The sequence below is a fragment of the Hippocampus bargibanti genome, linkage group LG08, assembly GCF_051943395.1.
Source record: "Hippocampus bargibanti isolate YZ-2025 linkage group LG08, ASM5194339v1, whole genome shotgun sequence".
Lineage (NCBI taxonomy): Eukaryota > Metazoa > Chordata > Actinopteri > Syngnathiformes > Syngnathidae > Hippocampus > Hippocampus bargibanti.
In genome coordinates, this window is record NC_142741.1 from 25,227,260 (window position 1) to 25,253,820 (window position 26,561).

The 26,561-nt window shown below is 43.0% G+C and overlaps 1 protein-coding gene across 9 annotated transcripts in view; it reads left to right on the top strand.

Annotated features, from left to right (window-relative positions):
• Nucleotides 1-26,463, top strand: part of map2 (microtubule-associated protein 2) — a 50,816-nt gene extending 24,353 nt beyond the window's left edge. For 2 of the 9 annotated variants that reach the window (XM_089003473.1, XM_089003472.1), the window contains exons 6-20: nt 1,424-1,642; nt 3,698-3,952; nt 5,999-9,073; nt 9,987-10,220; nt 11,367-11,507; nt 11,593-11,654; nt 14,168-14,309; nt 14,503-14,559; nt 15,230-15,537; nt 16,039-16,176; nt 17,318-17,410; nt 18,823-18,915; nt 20,178-20,259; nt 22,264-22,376; nt 23,426-26,463. In XM_089003473.1, the coding sequence (XP_088859599.1) occupies nt 1,424-1,642; nt 3,698-3,952; nt 5,999-9,073; nt 9,987-10,220; nt 11,367-11,507; nt 11,593-11,654; nt 14,168-14,309; nt 14,503-14,559; nt 15,230-15,537; nt 16,039-16,176; nt 17,318-17,410; nt 18,823-18,915; nt 20,178-20,259; nt 22,264-22,376; nt 23,426-23,647 (5,234 nt within the window). In that variant the 3' untranslated portion in view covers nt 23,648-26,463. Of the gene's footprint in view, nt 1-1,423; nt 1,643-3,697; nt 3,953-4,736; nt 5,873-5,998; nt 9,074-9,986; nt 10,221-11,366; nt 11,508-11,592; nt 11,655-14,167; nt 14,310-14,502; nt 14,560-15,229; nt 15,538-16,038; nt 16,177-17,317; nt 17,411-18,822; nt 18,916-20,177; nt 20,260-22,263; nt 22,377-23,425 lie in introns of those variants that run through there. The other 7 variants (XM_089003474.1, XM_089003477.1, XM_089003475.1 and 4 more) reach the window with 7 other exon arrangements.
• The last annotated feature ends 98 nt before the right edge of the window (nt 26,464-26,561 follow it).

Here is a 26,561-nt window from a genome sequence, read left to right on the forward strand (position 1 = left end):
AAAGTCTTTTTTTAAATGGTAGTTATTTCTCTGGACAATGTAGTTTGGGATTTGTTTGAAAATGTCAGACATATGACAGTCAGACACTGTGGACAGACACTCGGAACCAGAAAGATCGTCCCGACTGCCGGAAGGTAACGCAGTCATCTATGACATACGTCTGAATTCCGCGTCCCTCTGCCAAGCTATTTATTGAGGGTACATGCAAATTAAAGTGATACATTAGTAAAACATAGTTTTCTTGATCATAATACCACGCGTCTGGACGTACTGAACACTAACAGCTGTAAGCAATAAAACATTTTGTTTCCCATGAACTGATAAGTTATATGCAAATTAAAGTGATACATTAGTAAAACATAGTTTTCTCGATTATCATACCACGCCTCTGGACGTACTGAGCACCAAGAGCTGTAAGCAATAAAACATTTTGTTTCCCATGAACTGATAAGTCTGTAACCTGGCTAATGACCTCTTCCTGTGATAAAGATTTTGAAGTCCTAAATTACTCCTGTGAAGCTGACCGTTTAACTTGCCGTGTCCATTGACCTGATTGACCCCAGGTTGCTCGTGCTTCAATTGTGTATTGAGTTACAAGTGTTGACTAAGCATACAACAGCATGAAACTTTTAAATATAATATAAATAACTTCTTATTCTCTATCAGAAAGTTAATGCGTTATGCTTGAATGTCTATAAAAGAATCGTTAAATCTCACTGAGAGCTTCCGATATTTTTCCCCCCCATAGGGACACTTGAAAAGTACATCACTTCGAATTATATTTGACGTGTGATAGTCGCTGACAAGAGAAATTGTGCTTTGGTTAGGTTGTAGCTTTCGTATTGTCCGCGTTTAATTGCAGTATCTGTTCAGGTATATTTTGACCTTTAACCCAGCAAGTTGAAAGTCTCTCGTAAGTTGCCGGTAACAGTCATCACTCTCTGTGTGTTATTCAATCAAGCAAAAGCTACAATTAAACCGCTGAACTCCTGTTTCTAAGCGCCTTTCAAAACTCTCAAGTACACTTTACAGTCACGGTATAATCCGAAGCACGAAACAGGCTTCTGATTGGCTGCCGTGCTGCCTGGTATGCAAATTGCCAAACGAACGTTTGTATTTCAAGTTGTGAAAAATAAGGCAGGCAACTCTATGGCCGGGCAGACAACTTTATGTCCGGGCTAACTTTGTGGCATGAGTTTCAGACACTGATATAATCATCATCTATTTTACGAAACTGTATTTTTGCATTTTCTCATTCTTCTCAAGAGCTAATAGCGCTGACCCATTTAAAAAAAATGGACATTTTAGTTTAAGCCGTTCCATCACTCCCCTACCCGCCCTTTCCGTCCTCTTTTATTTCTTCCTCATCGTGCGTGTCCAGATTTCCCTGCAGTTCTTCTCCTTGTGTCTGTCTCGTTTGTAGATGTAGGGGATGAGGAGGAGGCAGGCCCTCTGCGGCGCTTCCAAAATTCTCGCGAGAGGTGCAAGTTCCTCGCCCCCTCCATCTCAGTTTCTGTGCCTGAGGACGACCCCTACCACTCCGACGAGGAGTACTATGAGCACCCCTTGTTCAGCCCAGAGTGGACGCACTCGGGTGCCGGTCGCCCCATGGGGCAGGCTGTGACCTTTAGGCAGATCGAAGGTGAACCACACGCGGTTCCTCTTTTCCCGTCGCTCGACCTCTCCTCCCCTTTTACTTTCCTTTTTTGTTTTCTCTTTTTGAGCAGCTCTCTCATCCGTAGTGTGCCTTCGTCTCGGCATCTCTCCACCCTTCCGTCTCTCCATGTGTCCGTTCGTCCTTCATCTTTGTGTGTTTGCGTGTCCTTGTGATGTCAGTTTGCTCAGAAAAATATATACGGGGATACCTCGGTTTACGATCCCCTTGGTTTACGAACTTTTCGGTTTACGAACGTTAAATTTATGAACATTTTAGCTTAGCATACAAACTATTTTTCGGGATACACACGGAGCTGCCACAATGAGCCAGCTTGTTTTGGTCCTCTATTCCCCGCCCCCAGTCGTTGGTTAAAGCCACGTGATTGGTCAAGAACGCACCAATGAGGGGAGGTGGTTTAAATACTAAAGAGACAACAGGCAGACGACCATCACAAAGGTCAATGAAATGACTTTTTTTATATACCGTACAGTTTGTTTCTTTAATCATAATACCATAGCACATTTATTATACATAAAATAAGGTCTATTTTGTGTAGTTTTACAGCTCAGAAAGTAGAAAATGATGTTTTATGGGGACCTGAGAACGGATTATTCTCATTTTAATGGTTTCCTATGGGAAATTAATTTTTGGGATACACACTTTTCGCCTGACACACTCTGTCTGGGAACCAATTAAGTTCGTAAGTCAAGGTATCACTGTATATTTCAAAATCGTCTGACGTCATCTTCTTATCATTTAATTCCCTCATCGTAGCTCCTTGTGTTTGCGATCACCAAACTGTAGGGGGAGTCCCGCAAAGGAGGAATTGACGTAGCATATCATAAGGTTTTAATGGCTATCAAAGTCAAAGTCAGCTTTATTGTCAAATATGCTAATATGCATGACATACACCACAGATGAAATTACTGTCCTCTCGTACCCAGCCTGCAAGGCACTTATACTGACTTTAACGAACATAATAAACACGAAAGCGACAATTTGCCGGGAGAAAGAGGGGAAAATAATATGAATTAATGAACTGTTGAGTTACCAGAAGCCCCAGTTTTCACCTGACTTATTAATATAAATATGTCTGTGTAAGCTCTCAGGAATGGTCCATCGATGAAAAGGTTTCTTCAGCCGTCATCTGTACAAATTTGAAGGTGTCGGACGTATCGCTTCTTATCCAAGACGCTACGTCAGCAAACTAAAGTCTTACTGGTAGTTTCGGCCCTATATATATATATATATATATATATATATATATATATATATATATATATATATATATATATATATATATCCCTCCTGTCCAGACGTGACGGTGCCGGACTCTGCTATGATTGGTCCCTGCTCTCAGTTTGGGGGGGAGCAGAGGACTAATCCCTGCGCCTCCACTGATTGCTTCTATTGTCCTGCCGGACGACTGGGCTGATTTGCCAATTTTCCCCGGTATCACCTCATCAGCATAACTAAGCCTATGTCGCCTAAGCGGTCTATTGTAGGAACGATTCAAATTGAACCTTACCCCACCATTACGGTTTAGGGAAGGATTTTGCAGTTTTATGAAAATAGCTTCTTTTACTCCCCTTTCAAACCATCTATTTACCGTCATGGTACAAAACAAATAATTCCATTTACACAAGCACGAAGCTGTGGGGATGGAAAACGATGCATCTCTTATTTCTCCTTTAGTGGTGTTCCTCCTACCGAACACCACTAAAGAAGAAATAAGAGTTTTCTATCGATCTGGAGTCGTTGTTTTTTTTTTAATTCGCGATGAATGTACATTTTTTTTTTGCCGCGTTAGAGTAAATTGAACCAGGAATGGTTAAGTTAGGTGACCTCTGACCTCTTCAAGACTGTTCTTTACAGGGCCCTGTGACACACTGTGCCTATCTATATGTGATGTATCTGTCAACACTTTGAATCATCTCAAAGTGTCCCTTCATTGGTTCATGTTTTCACACTGCCTAAGTCTTTGTCGCCGATAGTCTTAATGTACCCCCCCCCTTCCCTTCTCACCCTGTTTTTGAGAAGAAGAGACCATGGAAGCTCTTACAGCTGAATACGAGGAGGATGAGAGTACACAGGCAGCTTTTGATGAGCAGCAATGGAGCGGGGAAGAACCCGACATCCTGGACATCCCTGAAGCGGAAGTTTTAGAACAGGAAGAGGCCGTAGACAAGGTCCCGGATCTAGACCAGGGGCCGGTTGAGGCAGCTAGTGCTCCCGCGGGAAACTCTTTGGACAGAGAGGAGGAGGAAGGAGAGGTTGAGGAAAGCCCTGAGACAGGTGTGTCCTCCCCTCTGCACACCCTGCCTGCATGTTAACAGCTTGTCCGATGTCTACCAATGCCAGCAGGAGAATTCAGGTGGAATGGCAAATCGTTTGCCACACTCCTCCCCGCACTGCTGTGTCCTGGCAAGGCAACACAGGCTCGTTAGTGGAAAAAGTCACTTGATCTTCTATCTATTTGAGTTACTTCCAGGTTGAGTGAACGTTCGCTTCCACGTGTGGCTGCCGCTGCTAACCCACAAAAAAAAGTTAACCTGAGACTGTAAAGTAGCTATCTATCAGCTAGCTATCTAGCTTTCTATCTATTTGAGTTACTTCCGGGTTGAGTGAACACTGTCACGTGTGGCTGCCGCTGCTAACCCACAAAAAAACGTATTCTGTGACTGAAAAGTTGCTATCTATTAGCTAGCTAGCTTTCTATTTGGTTGAATTATTTCCGGGTTGAGTGAACGCTCGCTGGTACGTGTGGCTGCCGCTGCTAACCCACAAAAAAGGTAGCCTATGACTGTGAAGTAGCTATGTATTATCTAGCTTTCTATCTATTTGAGTTACTTCCGGGTTGAGTGAACGCTGGCGCTAATGGCTGCCGCTGCTCACCCACAGAAAGACTGATCCTGTGACTGAAAAGTTGCTATCTATTAGCTAGCTAGTTTTCTATTTGGTTGAATTATTTCCGGGTTGAGTGAACGTTCGCTAGTACGTGTGGCTTCCGCTGCTAACCCACAAAAAAGTAGCCTATGACTGTGAAGTAGCTATGTATTATCTCGCTATCTAGCTTTCTCTCTATTTGAGTTACTTCCGGGTTGAGTGAACGCTGTCACATGTGGCTGCTGCTAACCCACGAAAAAAACTTATTCTGTGACTGTAAAGTTGCTATCTATTAGCTAGCTAGCTAGCTTTCTATTTGGTTGAATTACTTCCGGGTTGAGTGAACGTTCGCTGGCGCATGTGGCTGCCGCTGCTAACCCACAAAAAGACTTAGCCTGTAACTGTAAAGTAGCTATGTGTTATCTAGCTAGCTAGCTTTCTTTCCGGGTTGAGTGAACGCTGGCGCTAATGGCTGCCGCTGCTCACCCACAGAAAAACTGATCATGTGACTGTAAAGTGACTTGAGAGTTTTGATAGGCGCTTATAAATGAAATGTATTATTATTATTATTATTAATATCATGATTGTATTTTTTAACGTAGTTACATTGTTATCTTTATGATGCCTGTGTTTTCTTATTGTCACTCCTGTTTGGGGCTGGCTGTTTTTGTAGTGGTATGATTACATGTTGCACCCGCAATCATGCTTTTAATCACCGGCTTTAAGCTTCCGGGGATTGTTTACACCGATGGCTTGGTGCTAGTATGCTAGCGTGTTGCGCTAATGTCATATTTCAATCATTATAATCAATGGGAAGGTAACTGCAGGGGATTTGATATCGGCTCTCATTTTTTTATAAACGAATTACTGTAAACATCTTATTGACTAATCCAACAATTATCAAATGACCAAGTCAGCTGGTTTAGTTGTCGCCAATATTAATTTGTCGCATATTACCAGTATCTGATTTCCACAACCAGGACTCCTCAGTATTTCTACATTTTTTTAAAAATGTTATTTTAACCATTAACGTAATAGCCTATGACACTCGTCATGAACACGCATGCTCATTTGATCAAAACGATGTCACCAATCGTAGGTTTGTACCTCTCAATTTTGACAAAGAATGACTGACATTTTTGTAATGAACTGATGATGTAATATGCATGGATGCCCATTCCATGAACTATTGTTTGTTTTTCATCCGCTCGCCTGACAGTTGCCTCATGCCGGTATTATCACATACCATGCCATATTTCCATCCATCTCAGAATTGGTGGACCTCATTCTTTGGTCGTTCAGCTTGGGTGATGGCTGTGTCATTGCGCCGTAAGTTTCAGAGGAAAGCTTTGCCTGTTTTTGCGCCCATTAACCGGCCAAATGAATATCAGCGCATGCCAAAGCCAAAGCTTTCACATTGTGTTCATAACCACCGACTTACAGTTGTCCTTTCAGCTGTGAAGACGGACTTGGAAAAACCCATAAGTGAGAAAAGCGGTTCCATGAGCCCAGACGGCATCGGGTCAGAGAAACGTCCAGAGGAGTTTTTGGAGCAACAGATGCAGGGGTTCTTTGCCGGTGAACGAGTCGTACCAGAGAGTCCAACCATCGATATGCCATCTTTTGTACCTCCAGATGTTCAAACTCAAGCCAAAGAATCTCCAAAGTCAATCTCCCTCCAGCCCATTTACGGCGAACCCCTCACCGTGTCGGAGAAGCAACCGTCTGTGGAGGTGGTCGAGTTCAGCAGCCTCGGCGCCCCCTCTGATTTCTCTGCCATGGGAGGCAAAGTTGAAGAAGGAAACTCGACAAGTGATGCCATGTCGGCATATTTCGAAACTTCAGCACCTGAGGCTCAAGGCTCCCCCCTAAGTAAGGGTGAGGGTTATTACGAACTGAGCCGCGTCAGTGACGAGACCGACCCCGTTGATTCCGAGTCTCGGAAGATTGATTTGCCAGCCTGGCAGAGTTGTGAAACCCAAAACCCAGACACGCAAGATTTCTCAGTTCCAGACAGGAGTAATGAATGCAAACTCTCCCCGGGAAAACTGGCCCTGGATCAAAGGAGCTATTCCTTAAATATAACCATTGGGGCAATGGATCAAAATGGCCAAAACAGAATGAGGAACTTTTCCCCACTGGCCGCCGATATCATGACACACACCAGTGGAAGTCTCGATAAATTGGTGGATTACCTCCCAACCACTACTCCTTCCGGAGAAAAGCCACCCCCATTTCCACCACTAATCCTGGAGACTGCAGCTTCAATCGCTTCTGATTCGTCATCACCACCAAGAATGGGCGAAACCATTTCGAACCCCAGCCCTGAACCCGAGTCACCCGAGTCCCCGGATTCCCCTCAGCCATGCGAGAGCAACCCTAAAAATAACGCTGTCATGCCTCAAGACTTACCTGAGATGCTCGATCTTGCTGGCTCTTGTTCCAGACTGTCATCTGAAACTACTGAACCAGAAATTGTACGGCGAAAGTCATTTCAAGCCTTCTCCGACGACCTGCTTTCTGGACTTGTTTCAGGCGAGCTAAGTCCCGGAATAAAAAAGAGTGACAGTCAGCTGGAAGAGATGGGCTATTGTGTGTTCAGCGAATACTCTGGACCTATGCCGTCCCCTGCGGATGTGGTTAGCCCAACAAGCACTTCTGCTGTGGTGTTCACCCCCGCGATTCTTGAGGAGAAAGTCGCTGCACAGGCCAGGAAGCTAGCAGTCAGAGACGCATCTGCCGAAGACCTGAACCAAAATGTTGAGATGACTGTGAGCGAAGAAAAGGGGATGAGCGAAAGTAAGAGGAAAGATCCTTCTGAAGATGGTCAAAAGAATATTGATGACCAGCTGAAGACATCAGTCAGTGAGCAGGTAAAATCGTGTCCATTGCCAGGGGAGTTGTTTGTGACACCCACTGTCACGGTGACTCTCGAAGAAGGTGGAAGGTCAGGAAGCGAGACAGAACGACAGGCCAGTGGCGAAGGCTCCGCTTCCGAAACGGAGATTGCGGACTACGAGAGGCAGATCCGCAAATTGGAAACGGAGGGCAGACCTCTGAGTTTGGAGGAAGAACGAGAGTTGCGGGAACTTCGGGAGAAAGTTAAGTTGGTGCACCAGGAGGCCTACGAGGAGGTGGATGCTGAAGATGTGTACCAGTTGACCGGAGTGGCCAAGGACCGCATTGCCAGACCCGTCAAGACTTCCCCGACTTCGTCAGTGGAAAGCAACATTGACGATGACAAACTCCTTTCGCCGGTGCTCTCACCATCCAAGCTCAAACAAAAAGAGCTTTATGGTTCTCCTAAAAGAACCGTGTCACCAGTGTTAACGGTAACCAAAGAGTCCAAGGAGGAAGCTGATAAAAACGGGAAAGAAGAACATAACGAAAAAGAAGTACTTCAAGAGAAAATCCAGTCTGAAAAAGGGGAGACAGTGAACCACAGTTCAGAAGCATTGGAAAAGAAACAGAACGAAATCAAAGGAGTAGAAGAAAAGGAAAGCACGGAGGACGATGACAAAGAGCAGATGAGACAAAAAGAGCAAGAGACCCACAAAAGGGAAATTAAAGAAAAAGAAGAGAAAGAGAAGATGGAGAAAGAAAGGAAAGACAATGAGGAAAGAGAAAAGGAAGAGGCTGAGAGATTGGCAAAGGAAAGAAAAGACCAAGCGGAGAGGGAAATCAGGGAAAGGGAGGAAGCTGAGAAACTGGAGAAAGAAAAACAGGAGAAGGCATTGAGAGACAAAGAGGAAGCCGAGAGATCGGAGAAGGAAAGAAAAAACAAAGCGGAAATTGAACTCCGGGAAAGGGAGGAGGCTGAGAAAAGGGAGAAGGAAAGGAAAGAAAAACAGGAGAGGGAAATGAGAGCCAAGGAAGAGGCTGAGAGGACTGAAGTTGAGAGGAAAATGAAAGAAAAGGAAGAGGCAAAGGCGATCCAACAAAAGGAAGAGCACAAAAACTTAGCGCAGGCTAGCAAAGCGGAAAAGGAAAGTGATGAGAAAGACTTGAGGGACACGCCAAGTCTGATTGAACAAAAGACGCAACATGTTGGAGAGACAAAGACAATGGCCGAAATGGACAAAACCAAAGCGGACGAAAAACCGGAACAGGACGAAGCGTCAACTACCGGAGAAACTGCGCTCGAAGAGATGACGGAGACTCGCGCCGCCATCGAATCGGTCGTAACCGTCCAAGATGACTTCATCACTGTGGTCCAGACCATCGATGAAGCAGACGAACCAGGACACAGTGTTCGGTTCTCCGCCACGACTGAACCTTTGTGTCTACCCGGCGGGCAAGAGGAGGAGATGGACGATGACGAGGAGGACGAGGAGGAGTCTATGGAGTTGGCCCAGGAGGCGGACATCGAGGCTGCTAGTTCCGAAGAGGTTTGTGACATTCCTGTGACCCCATTGACTCCCGAGAGACAAGTTCAACCCTTAGAAACAGAAGGTCCAACAGACAGTTATGACAAAGATGAAACCACCATGGATGACTCCATCTTGGACAGCTCGTGGGTGGACCCACATGGTGAGGCCATTTTTTGTTTGTTTGTTTTGTTACGTCTTTGCTTTCTCGGGTTACCGGTGAGCAGTAAGCTTCAGTTCGGTTGCTTCCACTACATCACCGGTTCTTAATCTTGTTCAAAGGCAGAGTGTAGACTGCAAGGTTAAAATATCCTATCAATCAGGCTCCACAAACAACCCGCACAAGCCATCTGTACACTTGATGCAAAGAGCTATCAACCCAGCTAAACAGAACACAATTGATGAGGAACTAGATAAAATTATCACGGAGAAAGCACCTACAATTGATCATTCCTCAGGATGGTGAAAAGAGAAGGCTACGTTCCTCATCAAGTCTTTAATGCTGATGAAACCGGCCACTCCATTTCATCAAGCCATCGACCATCACAAAGGTCAATAAAACGACTTTATTATGCAGTACGGTTTATTTCTTTAATGATAATACCATATCACATTTATTATACATAAAATAAGGCATATTTTGTCTAGTTTTAAGGCTTAGAAAATTAGAAAGTAAGTAAGAAAATTATATTTTATGGGGACCTGGGAACGGATTATTCTCATTTAAATGTCTTCCTATGGGAAATTAATTCTTGGGATACACACTTTTGCCTTACACACTCAAAGTAAATCAAAGTATCACTGTATATGTAAAGAATGTCCGCCATGGTTGCCCCCACTCCCTTACATTTTTAACACTAAATCTGGCCCTCTTTGCAAAAAGTTTGGACACCCATGATATAGATTATTAGATTTTTGTACTATAAATTACATCATTGATTAGTCAAATCGGCTTTCACCACAACGGTCTCAAACATCTGAACCGAACACTACTGCTTGGGTATGATTAGGTTGACTTCTGAAATAGCTTTTCATTCTCTGGAAATGATTATTGATTATTGATTGATCTTGGACAGATGACGATAAGAGCATGGCGACCGAGCAGATTCAACCCGCGCCGAAAGTGCCAAGCCCCGTCAAGAAATCCATTGTGGTCCCGACTGCGAAAACACAGCAGAAGAAAACAGAAAAGCATGAAAAACCAAACATGGCCAAAACTAAGAGCGGGCGGGTTAAAGGAAGACTCTCGACTCCTGAACGGCAACCGATGCGCAAGGAACCAGTTTACGTTCCACGAGAGAAGAAAAAAGGTTTCAAGCCTTTTCAGTTTTGTGACTCGATCCTCTTGAGTGTTTGCATTCGTGTTGATTTCCGAGTTTTTTCCGTTTTCAAAGTGTGAGCATGTCATTTTATTAGCTCGGATGTTTTAGAGCAAGATTTAATAGGAAGACTTTTAAAATTGACCTCACCTCGCCCGTCTGGCTTTTTTTTCACTGGCGTGTGTGGCTGCCGCTGCTCACCCACAGAAAAAACTGATCCAGTGACTGTAAAGTGACCTTGAAGTTTTGAAAGGCGCTTTGAAAGCAAATGTATTATTATTATTATCGATAGCTAGCTGGCTGGCTATCTATCCAGCTAGCTAGCTAGCTATCTATTAGCTAGCTAGCTGGTTGGCTGGGTATCTATTAGCTGTCTATTGGCGAGCTATCTGTTGGGTATCTAATAACTAGCTGGCTCTCTTTCTATCTATTTGAGTTACTTCCGGGTTGAATGAACGCAGGCGCGTGTGGATGCCGCTGCTCACCCACAGAAAAACTGATCCAGTGACTGTAAAGTGACCTTGAGAGTTTTGAAAGGCGCTTACAAATTAAATAGATTATTATTATTATTATTATTATTATTATAAATTCAGACAGAATATCGGCATGATATTGACAGCCGGTATCGTGTCTTGCCTGTCCCTTATTTCAAGCAAGCTAGCTATTTGCTATTTATTAGCTTGCTAGCTATCTAGCTGGCTGGCTAGATACCTAGTAGCAAGTACCTCAACTCCTCCCCAAATCTCCCCCAAAATTGCATTATAGTATCCTTTTTGAGAAGTGTTTTGTTCAATTTAGCATCTTTTAGTTATCTGTTAGCTATATAGCTATCTAGCTTGCTAGCAATCGCGATAGCTATATATTAGCTATCTATTAACGATCTATTATACACAGTATATACCAAGCTAGCTATCTCGATAGCTATCTATTAGCTAGCTCGCTAGCTAGCTTTCTTTCTAATTGATTTATTTCCGGGCTGAGTGAACGCCGGCGCATGTGGCTGCCGCTGCTCACCCACGGAAAAACATATCCTGTGACTTTAAAGTGACTTTGAGAGTTTTGAAAGGCGCTTATAAATGAAATGTATTATTATTATTATAAATGTTTCTTATGTCTCTACGTGGACAATGACTACAGCCGTGATCAAGAAGACTGAGTTGACCAAAAAAATGGAGGCTCACACTCTGTCCCCGTCCAAGAAGAGGATTGGACCGAAACAAGCTACCCGTCAAGCCCGACCCGCCCAGCACCATTCCTGTCCAAGAAGGAGACCCACAGGTGAGACAGACAGACAGACAGTGGACTAGTTTCCCACAACCCCTTTGAGTGCAGACGTGAGTGACGTTTTCTTTTTGTCTTTCAGAGGCACTAACTGACACTCATCAGCCTCTGACATTTGCCAGGCGGTCTTGCGACAGAGCCTTGGTGAGTAAATTCAAGACTGGTTCAGATTGTATTTATTAACCGTCAACCTCTGTGTACCGTCAATTTGTCGCTACTTGTCAATGGAAGTGCTCTCTCAATTTAAAGGACAACCGACACCATTTTTGTGTCTCCTAACTGACATCAGGAAAACGTTTTATAGCATCTAAAATACCCAAAACAGGCAGGCTGATATTGTTAGTCAAATGCAAAACACCAATAAAAATAAAGTGTCCAAAAACTACTTCAAATTGAACCCGGAAGTGGTCAGTTTCAGAAGGTCCCGCCCCCTTGTTCGTGAGGTCACGATTGGTCACACACTGCCTTGCTCCAGAATCAAAACAATGGCTTCAGATTCGGAGAAGATGCTTTCTTGTTACTCATCCAGTTATGAATATGATTCAAATAGTTCTGAAGAGGAAAGCATACATGTTTGCAATCGATTAAAGAAGTCTTCCCGTATCAATTCGAGCCGTCAGGACTTCGATGTAGCGTCACAGAAAATGCACAAGATGGCGCCCAAGCTCCGTTGGAAATGGGCTGATTTGTCTGCTGGGAATTTATGTCAACTAGTATCAAATAGTAGTCTTGGTGCAACACACAATGATTCATCATCGCGTTATGTGTTTTCTTTCTAATTTTGACATCAATGCCGATCAACACGATGTTTTCAGACCAAACAAAGTACCCGAAATGCATTGTGTGTCGCTTTCTCGGTCAGGGGCGTTCCTTCAGTGACGTCACGTCAGGCATCGTCACCCACTCGAAAGCAAGACATCCTGAATATTCGGCACGAGTCTTAAAACGTAAAATATAGCTATATGTGGTGGAATCTTTGTAAAATACGCTCAGTCGAAGTCATTTGATTTTTTTTTCATCTTCCCATTTTACTTTGAAAAAATAAAGAAAGTTCACCACAACGGGGGGGGGGATATTTGATACGACTTTGAAAGGTCTTGTCCCTGCATAAATATCACATCATTGCATTTCTATTCCAACGGATTTTCTTTTGACTTTTTACTCCGATATTTGGAATATTTGCTTGATTATTTGATACAAACACTATGTTGACTCCAGAGTTAATGGATTTGTTCACAGGAGTGACTCATTCAAAGTCACCGAGTAGGTGTTTAATCACCCCGTGACATTTCTCGCCGCAACTCCTCCGGCAATCATCATGACAGTTCTTGTATCCAAATAAGAGCATTTATGCCTGTCATAAATGTCACTGAAGAACAATAATCGAGTGTTCTTTTGAAACACAAATGCTGTTCTATTTTTAATAATAATAATAATACATTTCATTTCATTTCATTTATAAGCACTTTTCAAAACTCTCAAGGTCACTTTACAGTCACAGGATAAGTTTTTCTGTGTGTGAGCGGCGGCAGCCATACGCACCAGCGTTCACTCAACGCGGAAGTCACTCACATAGATAGAAAGCTAGCTAGCTAGTGAGCTAATATAGCTTCTTACTAAAGAGAAGCGTGATGTATGTTTTGATATAGGATGTCACGAGATGTCAGAAATATTTTTGTTACTACAGTGATACCTCGGTTTATGAACCCCTTGGCTTACGAACTTTTTGGTTTATGAATGTTAAATTTATGGAAATTTTACCTTGGCATACGAACTTTTGTTCGGGATACATACGGAGCGCCACAATGAGTGATGTGTCGTTTGCGAACGAGCCCGTTCTCCTAACAACAAAATGGCAGCCGACTGTTTTTGTCCTCCATTCCCCGCCCCCAGTCTTCGGTTAAAGCCACGTGATTGGTCAAGAATGCAGGAGTGAGGGGGTGGGGGTTACAGGCAGAGAGAGACAGAGAGAGAGTGAGGCTGTTATACATTAGAGACAGAGAGACGACAGAGAGAGAATGAGAAAATTGATAGAAAACGGTGAAATTTGGACTTTATTGGACAATATTTGATAGTTCAAAGGCAGAGTGTAGACTGCAAGGTTAAAATATCCCATCAATCAGGCTCCACAAATAACCCGCCCAAGCATGTATATATCTGTACACTGTGTATATCTGTACACTTGATGCAAAAAGCTATCAACCCAACTAAACAGAACACGATGAGGAACTAGGTAAAATTATCGCAGAGAAAGCACCTACACGGGATCATTCCTCAAGATGCTGAAAGAAGAAGGCTACGTTCCTCATCAAGTGTTTAATTCTGAGGAAACCGGCCACTCCATTCCATTAAGCCATCAACGACCATCACAAAGGTAAATAAAACGACTTTATTATATAGTACAGTTTATTTCTTTAATTATAATACCGTAGCATATTTATTATACATAAAATAAGGTATATTTTGTCTAGTTTTAAGGCTTAGAAAATTAGAAAATTATGTTTTATGGGGACCTGGGAACGGATTATTCTCATTTTAATGGTTTCCTATGGGAAATTAATTTTTGGGATACACACTTTTCGCCGTACGCACTCTGTCTGGGAACCAATTAGTTGGTAAGCCAAGGTATCATTGTATTTAGTGTTTGTGTTTCACAGGATGGCAGATCGCAAAGTCCTGACAAGAGATCCTCTATGCCGCGACAAGCTTCCTCTGTTAGTCGTCACGCATACCAGGAACATGAGGACAGTTCGACCTCCATCACGAGTTCTGGATCAACAGCTCCCCGCAGACCCGCAGGTAGGATGCCAGGCTTGCCACCTGAACTTGAAACCGCATCGTCGATGTGGTTCCTCACCATAAAAATCTCCCCGACATAACTTGAGTGTAATGAGCCACCACATCACGTTTATGATGCACAGATTGTTCCGGATTGGAGTGATTGCAAATGTTAACTGATTTGTAAGCTGATTTTGTTTTTGTCCCCTCTCAGCCTGCCGTGCAGTAATGAGAGCAGAGCAAAGGACAGGCCGAGCTCCCAGCATGACAGGTAGCGTCCATTCATTATTTTAATTGATTTCCCAGAACTGACTTTTCATGTACGGCAGTGGTCCACAACCCCATTTGGTACCGGACCACACAGAAAGAATAAATAACTTAAGCATTTCTTATAATCCCTGAAAATATTGTCTGACATTAAAATCGGTCCATGGGTTCGGGACCTCTGATAGCGTCAGCGCAGAGCTCCGATGCGTACGTGGAATTGTCGCAGCTTGGAATTGAAGCGGATTTACCGTATGTGGGACAGGAGATGTGGGACAATCTTTTTTCGTCAACGGATGCTACAGCTTCGTGTTTGCTTTCAAGACTTAGCTTATAGCAGACGTGCACATTCCACCAAAACTGCACTGATCCACCGGTGAAAAGGACGCATCTAACAACGCAACAAAGAGGGTGCGGAAAGTACTAAAGATTTAAGTCAATTTGTTGTGTTACATTATTTAGTAATTTATTTTTGACTTCAAGATGGCGCCGCGAGAGTGGCTGACTTTACAGCAGCTCCTATATTTTGTTTTTGCTGCTGGTGAATGTACATTTCTCCACTGTGAGACAAATAAATCTAATCTAATGTACTAATGTACCTTGTTTAGCCCATGCTAGTGTTTATCTGTCTTTACTTTTCATATTATTATTTTTTAAATGGGATTTCCCGCCAACAGTGTCCGAGCCCCTACGCTCCCGTTCAGCCCGCAGTGGCCACTCCACGCCTCGTACACCCGGCTCTAGCGCCATGACCCCAGTCACCCCTCCGAGCTGCTCATCATCCTCAAGGACCCCCGGAACCCCTCGCTCGCTGAGCTTGATGTCCCAGGAGAGGAGGGTGGTTGCGGCCCGTACCCCGCCCAAATCACCCGCCACAACGCCGAAACAACTGCGAGTCATTAACCAACCTCTTCCTGACTTCAAGAAGATCCGGTCCAAAGTCGGCTCCATAGATAATATCAAGTACCAGCCTAAAGTTGGACAGGTAAGACCCAATTGTTTCATACATGTTTCATACACCCCCCCTCACCCTTTTTCAGATCCCTACTACTGTGATACCTTTGTTTACGAACCCCTTGGCTTATGAACTTTTCGGTTTACGAACGTTAAATTTTTGAACATTTTACCTTGGCATACAAACTATTTTTCGGGATACACACGGATGTGTCGTTCGTGAACGAACCCGTTCTCCTAATAAGAAAATGGCAGCCGGCTTGTTTTGGTCCTCTATTCCCCGCCCCCAGTCGTCGGTTAAAGCCACGTGATTGGTCGGTTAAAGCTACGTGATTGACGAAGAAAGCAGCAGTAGAATTAAACAACCCGAGTGACAAGCATACCCCTTTGCATAATTTCAGTGTTGCCAAGGTCATTATCCACCCACCCCCTACTACTCCTTGACCACAGTAGTAACTCCTAGAAGGGCCCTTCCCTCCCCCCAGAAGGCCTCACCTGGCCACTGATCCGCCACCTGTCATTGTCACCATAGAAGCACAAGGAGCAAATAATGACAACCGAGGCCAAACACAAGGTCCCGTCTTGGATCTGGAACTCAGTTCTCCGCGTCATCTCCTTGACGTTGTGTCTGTCGGCGGCTCACAGTATGACCTGGACTCAAGGCCTACTGGTACAACGCAGCATACCGCATACATTAGTCATGAATAGCACGCAAATGCTACCAGCAACGATGACAGTATGACAACCAAGTGACAACATTTGCATTTTAATAAGGTCGCTTTAATGAGAGCCGAAACAAGAGCTGAATACCAAGTCCTTTTGTGTTGACGTGATTGTACTCTGCAGTGGCGTGGAACTGCATTGCATCACATTGGAAGATATTTAGGTTATATTAAAATATATATTATATATGTGGTGGAGACTAAAAAGAAGTTCCAAGCCACTGCAAGTTCCAACCACAAGAATAAAACATTTTAAATGAATCAATGAAAAGGTTTCTTCAGCCGTCCTCAGCAATCAGTGGAGCCGCAGGGATTAGTCCTCTGTTCCCCCCAACATGAGAGTAGAAAACAATCTGACCGCCACGTCTGGACAGTAGGGATATATATATATAGGGCCGAAACTACCAGTAAGACTTCAGTTTGCTGACGAAGCTTCTTGGATAAGAAGCGAAACGTCCGACACCTTCATAGAAGTTCAGATGACGGCTGAAGAAACCTTTTCATCGATGGACTGTACGACTGAGAGCTTACACAAACGTATTTTCAATGAAGTCACTATTATTTTCTTTGCTCCTTTCTTTGTCCCGAATCCTCATTTCAACCCTTGTTTTGGATCTCATTAGATTGTGTCAGTAACAACTAATGACTTTTTCAATGACTAGATGTCGTCATTATATTTGCTAGAACCTGATCTAGCAAATCAGGTCACTGCCTGAACATGAAACATGAAACGTGCAAGAATAGGTCGGAGTAATTAAATGAAGCTCCTGGAGACACCTACAAGGCAGCTTTAAATGAGCGATGAAATGTTCTTGGCCGTTGAAAATCGTTGAATTAAAAAATATGCACAGCCAATGACAACGCTGCGCTGTGTCTCGAGGTGCAAGCATGAAACGAAGAGCCAGTAGGCTGCAGATATTATGCAATGCAATACAATACAATACAATACAATACAATACAATACAATGCATTTACATTTCTTTCCAAAGTAGTTTTCTTCTAGGTCCAAAAGAAGAAGTGCCGATATTGTCATCAATCCCCTCCTAGTGGAATTTTCATTGCCATGTCATCCTTTTTGTTTCTCTTTAGCATCATATCATAAACAAGAATCTGGACTTCAGGTATATGCAAACAAAATGCAGCTCCAAGGATAATCTCAAGCAACCTCCCAGTGGAGGCAACGTATGTCATCCTCCATGTTCACCCCCTTCGTGTCCTCCTTCCTAGAAGCCGATGAGTCTCCTTATTGATTCCCGCTTTATTTTTTCCACTGTGAAAAATTCCCAATTAGCCTTAAAGGACAACCGACGTCTCCGGACAAGTTGTGTCCATAATTTGTTAAATCACCTGAAATGACTTCGACTGAGCGCATTTTACCAAGATTCCACGGCATATAGCTATATTTTACGTTTTAAGACTCACGCTGAATATTCAGGAAGTCTTGTTTTCGAGTTGGTGACGATTCCAGACGTGACGTCACGGAAGGAACGCCCCTGACCGAGAAAGCGACACACAATGCATTTTGGGTACTTTGTTGTCGTGTTGATCTGTGTTGATGGCAAGGAAAACGCATAAATAATGCGATGGTGAATCATTCTGTGTCGCACCAAGACTACTATTTGATACTAGTTGACACAAATTCCCAGCAGACAAATCGGCCCATTTCCAACGGAGCTTTGGCGCCATCTTTTGCATTTTCCGGGACGCTACATTGCCGTCATTGACGGCTCAAATTGATACAGAATGACTTCTTTAATCGATCGCAAACACTTGTGCTTTCCTCTTCAGAACTATTTGAATCATAGCTATATTTTACATTTTAACGTACGTGACGTCACTGAAGGAACGCCCCTGACCGAAAAAAAAGGACACATTGTAGCAGTCCTTCCATCACGTCAATGCTTGTTTGGTCTGTAAACGTCATGTTGCACCAAAAAAAGCCAGAAGAGGGCGACCAAGCTCAATATAAGGAATTTATCAGCCTGTGGAAACGGGCTGATTAATTCCTTACACGGAGCTTTGTCGCCATTTTCTGCCTCTTTTTGGTGCTACATTTCCCGACCCCAGATACCTCAAAATGGCACGGATTGCAAACACGTATGCTTTCCCCTTCAGAACTATTTGAATCATATTCATAAGTGGATGAGTAACAAGAAAGCATCTTCTCCGAATCCGAAGTCATTGTTTTGATTCTCGAGCGAGGCAAAGACGTCCTGGCGTGACATCACGAACAAGGGGGCGGGACTTTCTGAAATATCACCATTCCCGAGTACATTTTGTGGCAGTTTTGGGACACTTTTAAGTCATTTTTATTGTTGTTTTGCATTTGACTAAAAATATCAGCCTGTGTTTTGGCGATTTTAGATGCTATAAAACGTTTGTCTGATGTCAGTTAGGAAACAAAAAAATGGTGTCGGTTGTTCTTTTAAATATCCGAGGAAAATGAAAATGTATTGCACGCCAAAGGTCAGTTAATTTTTTTTTTTACCTAAAAGTTCAATACAACTCAACTTAGGCATTTAATTTTTTGTTCCTACACCACGTATATAAGTCCAAAAGCCCGCTGAAGCCCATTCCTCACCTCCATCCCGCAGGTCCTCATCCCCAGTGTTAAACTGGACTATAGCCATGTTCAGTCTAGGTGTGGGTCCTTGGACAGGAGGGGCTACTCGGCAGGAGGTGGCAATGTGAGTCTAGTGCGGCAAAAAAGTCATCACTGTTTGTGTATGTTTTGTGTGCTTGTGTTATCTTTTGACTACGTCACCCCTGACCCCCGACCCCATTCGTGGTGGTTGTGTCTGCAAAAAAACTTGAGCTGCTTCAAGGCTAATAATGAGCGTTGCTGAATTGTAAACAGCCCTATTTTTCCCGCCCCCAAGCATTCCCTCAGATGCAGTAGGTTGCCACGGTAACAGCTGCCAACACTTTGAGTACTCTTAAAGGACAACCGACGTTGTGTCCATAATTTGTATAATGGCTTCAAATGACTTCTACTGTGCGTATTTTACAAAGATTCCACCGCATATAGCTTTTTTTACGTTTTAAGACTTGCGCTGAATATTCCAGAAATCTTGTTTTTGAGTTGGTGACGAGTCCGTACGTGACGTCACTGAAGGAACGCCCCTGACCGAAAAAAGGACGCATTTTAGCAGTCCTTCCATCACGTCAATGCATTTTGTTGTACTTGTTTGGTCTGAAAATTGGCGACGAAATTAGAAGGAAAAGACATAAAGAATCGTTGTGTGTTGCACCAAGACTACTATTTGATAGTAGTTGACACAAATCAGCCCATTTCCAACGGAGCTTGGGGGCCATTTTGTGCATTTTCTGTGCGCCACATTGGAGTTCAGACGCCTCAAAATGAGACGGAAGGACTTCTTTAATCGATTGCAAACATGTATGCTTTCCTCTTCAGAACTATTTGAATCATATTCATAACTGGATGAGTAACAAGAAAGCATCTTCCCCGAATCTGACGTGTGACGTCACGAACAAGGGGGCGGGACCTTCTGAAACCCGCCATTTTCGGGATCATTTTTTTTAAAGTAGTTTTGGGACACTTGAAGTCATTTTTATTGGTGTTTTGCATTTGACTAAAAATATCAGCGTGCATGTTTTGGGTATTTTAGATGCAATAAAACATTTTTCTGATGTCAGTTAGGAAACCAAAAAATGGTGTCGGTTGTCCTTTAAATTGACTGAAGTGTCATTTGTGTTCAAGACTCTTTGGATGTGCGTGTCTTTAGATCTCACACATCAGATCTGACACAGCAAAGCATTATTGTTTGTTGTCCTCCCATTAGAACGGGTAGCGTTCTGAAAAAAACAAGCAGCATAAGATAAAATAACCATGTGTTTATCTTTATTTTATTATTTTTTAAACTTCAATGTGATTAACATCAGTCAGCCTTCTGACCTGATAGCTTGCTCTAATTTCTTTATTTTACAGATACAGATACAGAACAAGAAGATCGACCTGAGTCATGTGACCTCAAAGTGCGGCTCATTAGACAACATTCACCATCGCCCTGGTAATAATCACTGTTTCTACCACAAAGCACGTACAACAACATGTCCAAAGTCCGGCCCGGGGATCAAATGCAGCCCATGATCAATTTTCATCAGGCCCACAGCCTCCGTGATGAAATCAATAACGTCTGACCCCATACCTGTCAATTTATGTTTTCCACGTATTTTATGTTTTTTTTTATTGTACTACTTTACTATAGGGTAAAAAAAATACAAAATTTATAATCATAACAGAAGGAACTACCGTGACTATTTAAGACGGCCATTTTCCCCCTACCTTGACAGGAGTGATGTGTCGTTAGTAAACGAGCCGCTTCTTAGAGCCGGATCTCTGAAGTGAACGACGTTTCCTAACAAGGAGCCGGAAACGGGAGCCAACTTTTTTTTTGTCCTCTACTCCCCGCCCCCAGTCTTCGGTTAAAGCCGCACGTGATTGGTCGATATCCGTGGTGGAGGAGGCAGGGGCGAATTACAGACACACGCAGGGGGGCGTTAGGGTAGACAGGTGGACAAATGTTATCACATTATGCTGTTATTATTATTCAATTATTATATTTTTTTACTAGTTGGTATGATAGCATGATTAATATGAAAAGCAAATTAGTGACAGCTGATCATCAGACCAGAGTAACCACAGGGAAAGTGAAAGTTAGTGGATGCTTTCTGTGCACATATAAATCAAGCCATATAAATAAGAATATTTGATATAGTGTATTTTGTACATGAGTACTTCGTTTTTACATAATTTTACATGATTTTTGGTAGTTAGTTAATTTAAGCAACAAAAAAATAAGCAAACAAACAAACTGAGGAGCCATTTGGGAGCCATAAGGACCGCATCTTTTTAGTGAGCCGAGCCAAAAGAACCGGCTCTCTGAAAAGAGCCGCAATTCCCATCACTACTTGACAAGTAATTCGTTTTCACATAATTTTACATGATTTTTGGTAGTTAGTTAATTTAAGCAACAAAAAAATAAGCAAACAAACAAACTGAGGAGCCATTTGGGAGCCATAAGGGCCGGATCTTTTTAATGAGCCGAGCCAAAAGAACCGGCTCTCTGAAAAGAGCCACAATTCCCATCACTACTCGACAAGTAATTCGTGTTCACATCATTTTACATGATTTTCGGTAGTTAATTTAAGCAACAACAAAAAAAAAACAAAACTGAGGAGCCATTTGGGAGCCATAAGGGCCAGATCTTTGTCGTGAGCCGAGCCAAAAGAACCGGCTCTCTGAAAAGAGCCGCAATTCCCATGACTACTCGACAAGTAATTCGTTTTCACATCATTTTACATGATTTTTTTTGTAGTTAGTTAATTTAAGCAAAAAAAAACAAACAAACAAACAAACTGAGGAGCCATTTGGGAGCCATAAGGGCCGGATCTTTTTAATGAGCCGAGCCAAAAGAACCGGCTCTCTGAAAAGAGCCACAATTCCCATGACTACTTGACAAGTAATTCGTTTTCACATAATTTTACATGATTTTTGGTAGTTAGTTAATTTAAGCAACAACAACAAAAAAAGAAACAAACAAACCGAGGAGCCATTTGGGAGCCATAAGGGCCGGATCTTTTTAATGAGCCGAGCCAAAAGAACCGGCTCTCTGAAAAGAGCCGCAATTCCCATCACTACTCGACAAGTAATTCGTTTTCACATAATTTTACATGATTTTACATGATTTTTGGTAGTTAGTTAATTTAAGCAACAAAAAAACAACCAAACAAACAAAGTGAGGAGCAATTTGGGAGCCATAAGGGCCAGATCTTTGTCGTGAGCCGAGCTAAAAGAACCGGCTCTCTGAAAAGAGCCGCAATTCCCATCACTACTCCACAGCTTTTGTTCCTGCAGCGCCATCTGCTGGTGATATTTTCACAATGCTATTGTACAATATTTTGCTGCCAAATATCACCATGGTGTAGCGCAGTATGTTTTAACGCCAGTATTTGTTAAATAAACAAACAAACAAAGGCGTTGACTTGTAAAATAATATGTGCTTGGTGTTCAGGTGGTGGTAACGTTCGTATTGAGAGCGTCAAGTTGGACTTTAAAGACAAAGCTCACGCCAAGGTGGGCTCCTTGGATAATGCTCATCACACTCCGGGAGGAGGTCGTGTTACAGTAAGTCTTCTTCATATTTCTTTTCAAATATGCCTTAAAAATATGTCATCTTTCAGAAATAATCTGCTTGTACGAAAAGCTGTTCATGAAACGCAACGACCTCTTTATTGGGTGCATCTGCACAAGCTGATGTTTTATGTGTCAGAATTAACCAATGATGTGGCGGGCACTAAGACCAGGCATGTGTTCTCCATCCTCAACTGCTACACTGGTGACACCGACGTGATCCAGAGGAATTTTTCACTGGCTTATTTGGTACGCGTAGTACCAAATAAGCCAGTGAAAAATGTGTCTGCGTAAGCTCTCGGTCGTACAGGAGTGGTCCATCGGTGAAAAGGTTTCTTCAGCCGTCATCTGTACAAATTTGAAGGTGTCGGACGTTTCGATTGTTATCCAAGATGCTTCGTCAGCAAACTAAAGTCTTTTGCTGGTAGTTTCGGCCCCGTATATATCCCTACTGTCCAGACATGGCGGTGCCAGACTCTGCTATGATTGGTCCCTGCTCTCAGGTTGGGGGGAGCAGAGTATCATCTGGTATCATCTCATCAGCATAACTAAGCCTATGTTGCCGAAGAAGTCTGTTGTAGGAACGATCCAAATTGAACCTCACCCCGCCATGGCGATTTGGTGAAGGATTTTTCTGTTTTTATGAAAATCGCTTCTTTTACTCCCCTTTCAAAGCATCTATTTTCGTTCACGAAGATTTTAACCTCATTGTCGTCAAATGAGTGGTTGCTAGCTTTTAGGTGCACATGTACTGCCGATTGAGGCCTCATTTGACATAGGGCCGAAACTACCAGCAACAGACTTTAGCTCGCTGACGAAGCCTCTTGGATAAGAAGCGAAACGTCCGACACCTTCAAAGAAGTACAGATGACGGCTGATGAAACCTTTTCATCCAGTAAAAAAAATTATTCGACACTCATCCTGCAATTTTCTGGCATTTTTTTTCCTCGTTTGATTAAATGTAAGTCATGCTTTGGAAAACCCAGCAGAATCCCATTTTGATGTTTCCAGACAATAAACAGTCTTTTGTACCTCACCACTAGATTGAGAGCCACAGGTTGACATTCCGCGACCACGCCAAGGCCCGAGTGGACCACGGGGCCGACATCATCGTCCGGTCACCGGGTCGGTCCCGTTCCATGTCGCCCCACCGCCAACGGGACAGCCACCTTTCATCGTCCGGCAGTCTCAACGCGTTGGAGTCGCCGCAGTTAGCCACGTTAGCTGAGGACGTCACCGCCGCTCTGGCGAAGCAGGGTTTGTGAATGAACATGCAGCGTGGATGCTCTTAGAATGAACCTTTCACCTTTCAGCTTTTCAACACCCAACCGCCCACCCGCCCCGCCGCCTTGAGGGCCACTCAGGGTGATCGCCACTTTGCTTCACATCTCAAAGACCCCACCAGGAGGCGCTCTTTTCTCTTTCTAGCTCTCCGTTTTTCATCCTTGACATGTTCTATTTCAGGGGTGTCAAAGTCATTTTTTTGCCGCGGGCCACATTGTAGTTCCTCTCGAGGGCCGTTATGAATTTGGGGAACCCATTAGAATGTTTAAATCCAAATCAAGAATAATGACTTTTATTGTGGTTGACATCCAGAAATATGAAATTTTGGCTCAGATTTTAGCAGTCATCATGGAATTTAACAAGTTTGATTTGCTTTCGCGGGCCGAAAAAAATGATGTGGCGGGCCGGATTTGGCCCGCGGGCCTTGACTTTGACACCAGTGTTCTATTTGGTCCAAAAATATTTCCCCGGCTTCTCCTTTTGAATGATGTTGCATAGAATAGTAGTGCTAAACGGGATTACCTGTACATACTATTAAAGGACAACCGACATCACTTTTTTGAGCTGCGAATTGGGCATTTTCAGAAAGTCCCGCCCCCAGTTCGTGACGTCACGCCAAGACGTCTTGCATTTCTGGAGAATCAAAACAATGGCTTCAAATTCGGAGAATATGCTTTCTTGTTACACATCCAGTTATGAATATGATTCAAATAGTTCTGAAGAGGAAAGCATACATGTTTGCAATCGATTAAAGAATTTATTCCGGGCCATTTTGAGGTAACCAGGGCCGGGAAATGTCGCACCAAAAAGAGGCAGAAAATGGCGACAAAGCTCCGTGTAAGGAATTAATCAGCCCATTTCCACAGGCTGATTAATTCTTTACCCGGAGCTTTGTCGCCCTCTTCTGCCTCATTTTAGTGCTACATGAAGTTTTCAGACCAAACAAAGTACCGCAAAATGCATTGAGGTGATGAAAGGACTGCTACAGTGTGTCCTTTCTCGGTCAAGGGCGTTTCCTTCAGTGATGTAACGTGAGGACTCGTCACCAACTCAAAAACAAGACTTCCGGAACATTCAGCGTGAGTCTTAAAAGGTAAAATATAGCTACATGCGGTGGAATCTTTGTCAAATACGCTCAGTAGAAGTCATTTGAAGCCATTTTACAAATGATGGACACAACTTGTCCGGAGGCGTCGGTTGTCCTTTAAGGGGGTTGTGGGCGAATCTCATATTGATTTATTTTTTGGGGTCTACATTTTAAAGAAGCTATATCTTTTTATTTACTTGTGGCAGTGTCTGAAACTCATGACAAAAAGTTAGCGACAACTGTGAAAAGTTGCCTGCCCAGCCATAAAGTTGCCTGCCCCATTTTTTCACAACTTGAAACACAATAAAACAACTAATTAAAAAACAAAACAAAACAGATATAACGAGATTTTACTGTATTCCGTCATTTGAAAAGGAATTTTAGACAAGTCGTTTCTACATTTTCCCATTTTGGAGTTGGTTGTAATTGACGGTGTATTTATTGATGTCGGGCAGCGCCGCTTTTGGACCGACTCCAATGCAGATGTACGAGCATCTTATATTTCAAGGAGCGCACCCGTGACATGACATTTACGGATTCATTCCTTTTTTGCTCCGAATTTCGAGATGTTTGAGTCAGAATCAGAAAACCTTTATTCGTACCACAATGGGGAAATGCCTGTTTTGTTGCTTTATGCGGAAAACTTTTGAACCGCGAAGACAGAGCGAATAATCAATTTATCTGTTGAGTAAAAGACATGGGTGTGATCTTATTTGTTTGTTTGTTTTTTCTCCGCAGGACGTGTTTTTTTTATCCCGACCGACTTGGTTTGTTTGCTTCCGTGTTTTCCCCATCTCTCTCTGTAAGCCCCCCTTTCGCCCCACCCCGCAGCAACTGTTATGTATTTAAACGGTCAAGTTGATGTATGCAGTATATCTATTTTTTTCTTCCCCTGCTGTCGCTGATATGACTCCAATTAAGGTAATTCATTAAAATAAATGAGATAAGTTTAAAAAAAAATGTTGGGAATGCGGTTTTTCTTTGGAGATACAGTGATACCTTGGCTTACGAACTTAATCGGTTCCCAGATTGAGTGTGTAAGGTGAAAAGTGTGTATTCCAAAAATTAATTTCCCCATAGGAAAGCATTAAAATGAGAATAATCCGTTCCCAGGTCCCCATAAAACATTATTTTCTACTTTCTAATTTTCTAAGCCTTAAAATTGCACAAAATAGACCTTATTTTATGTCTAATAATTGTGCTATGAAAAAAGAAACAAACTGTACTATATAATAAAGTCATTTTATTGACCTTTGTGATGGTCGTTGATGGCTTAATGGAATGGAGTGGCCGCTTTCATCAGCATTAAATGCTTGATGAGGAACGTAGCCTTCTTCTTTCACCATCTTGACGAATGATCCCTTGTAGGTGCTTTCTCTGCCATCATTTTACCTTGTTCCTCATCAGTTGTGTTCTGTTTAGCTGGGTTGATAGCTTTTTGCATCAAGTGTACTGATGGCTTGTGCGGGTTGTTTGTGGGGCCTGATTGATGGGATTTTTAACCTTCCAGTCTACACTCTGCCTTTGGACTATCGACGTGGAAATCCATTTTGTCACTCTCTCTCTGTTGTCTGCCTGTCTCTTTAATGTTTAAACCACCTCCCCTCACTGCACCGTTCTTGACCAATCACGTGGCTTTAACCAAACACCGGGGGTGGGGAATAGAGGACAAAAACAAGCCGGCTGCCATTTTCTAGTTCGGAGAAGAAGCTCGTTCGCGGACAAGACATCACTCATTGTGGCAGCTCTGTGTGTATCCCGAAAAATAGTTCGTATGCCAAGGTAAAATGTTTATAAATTTAACGTTC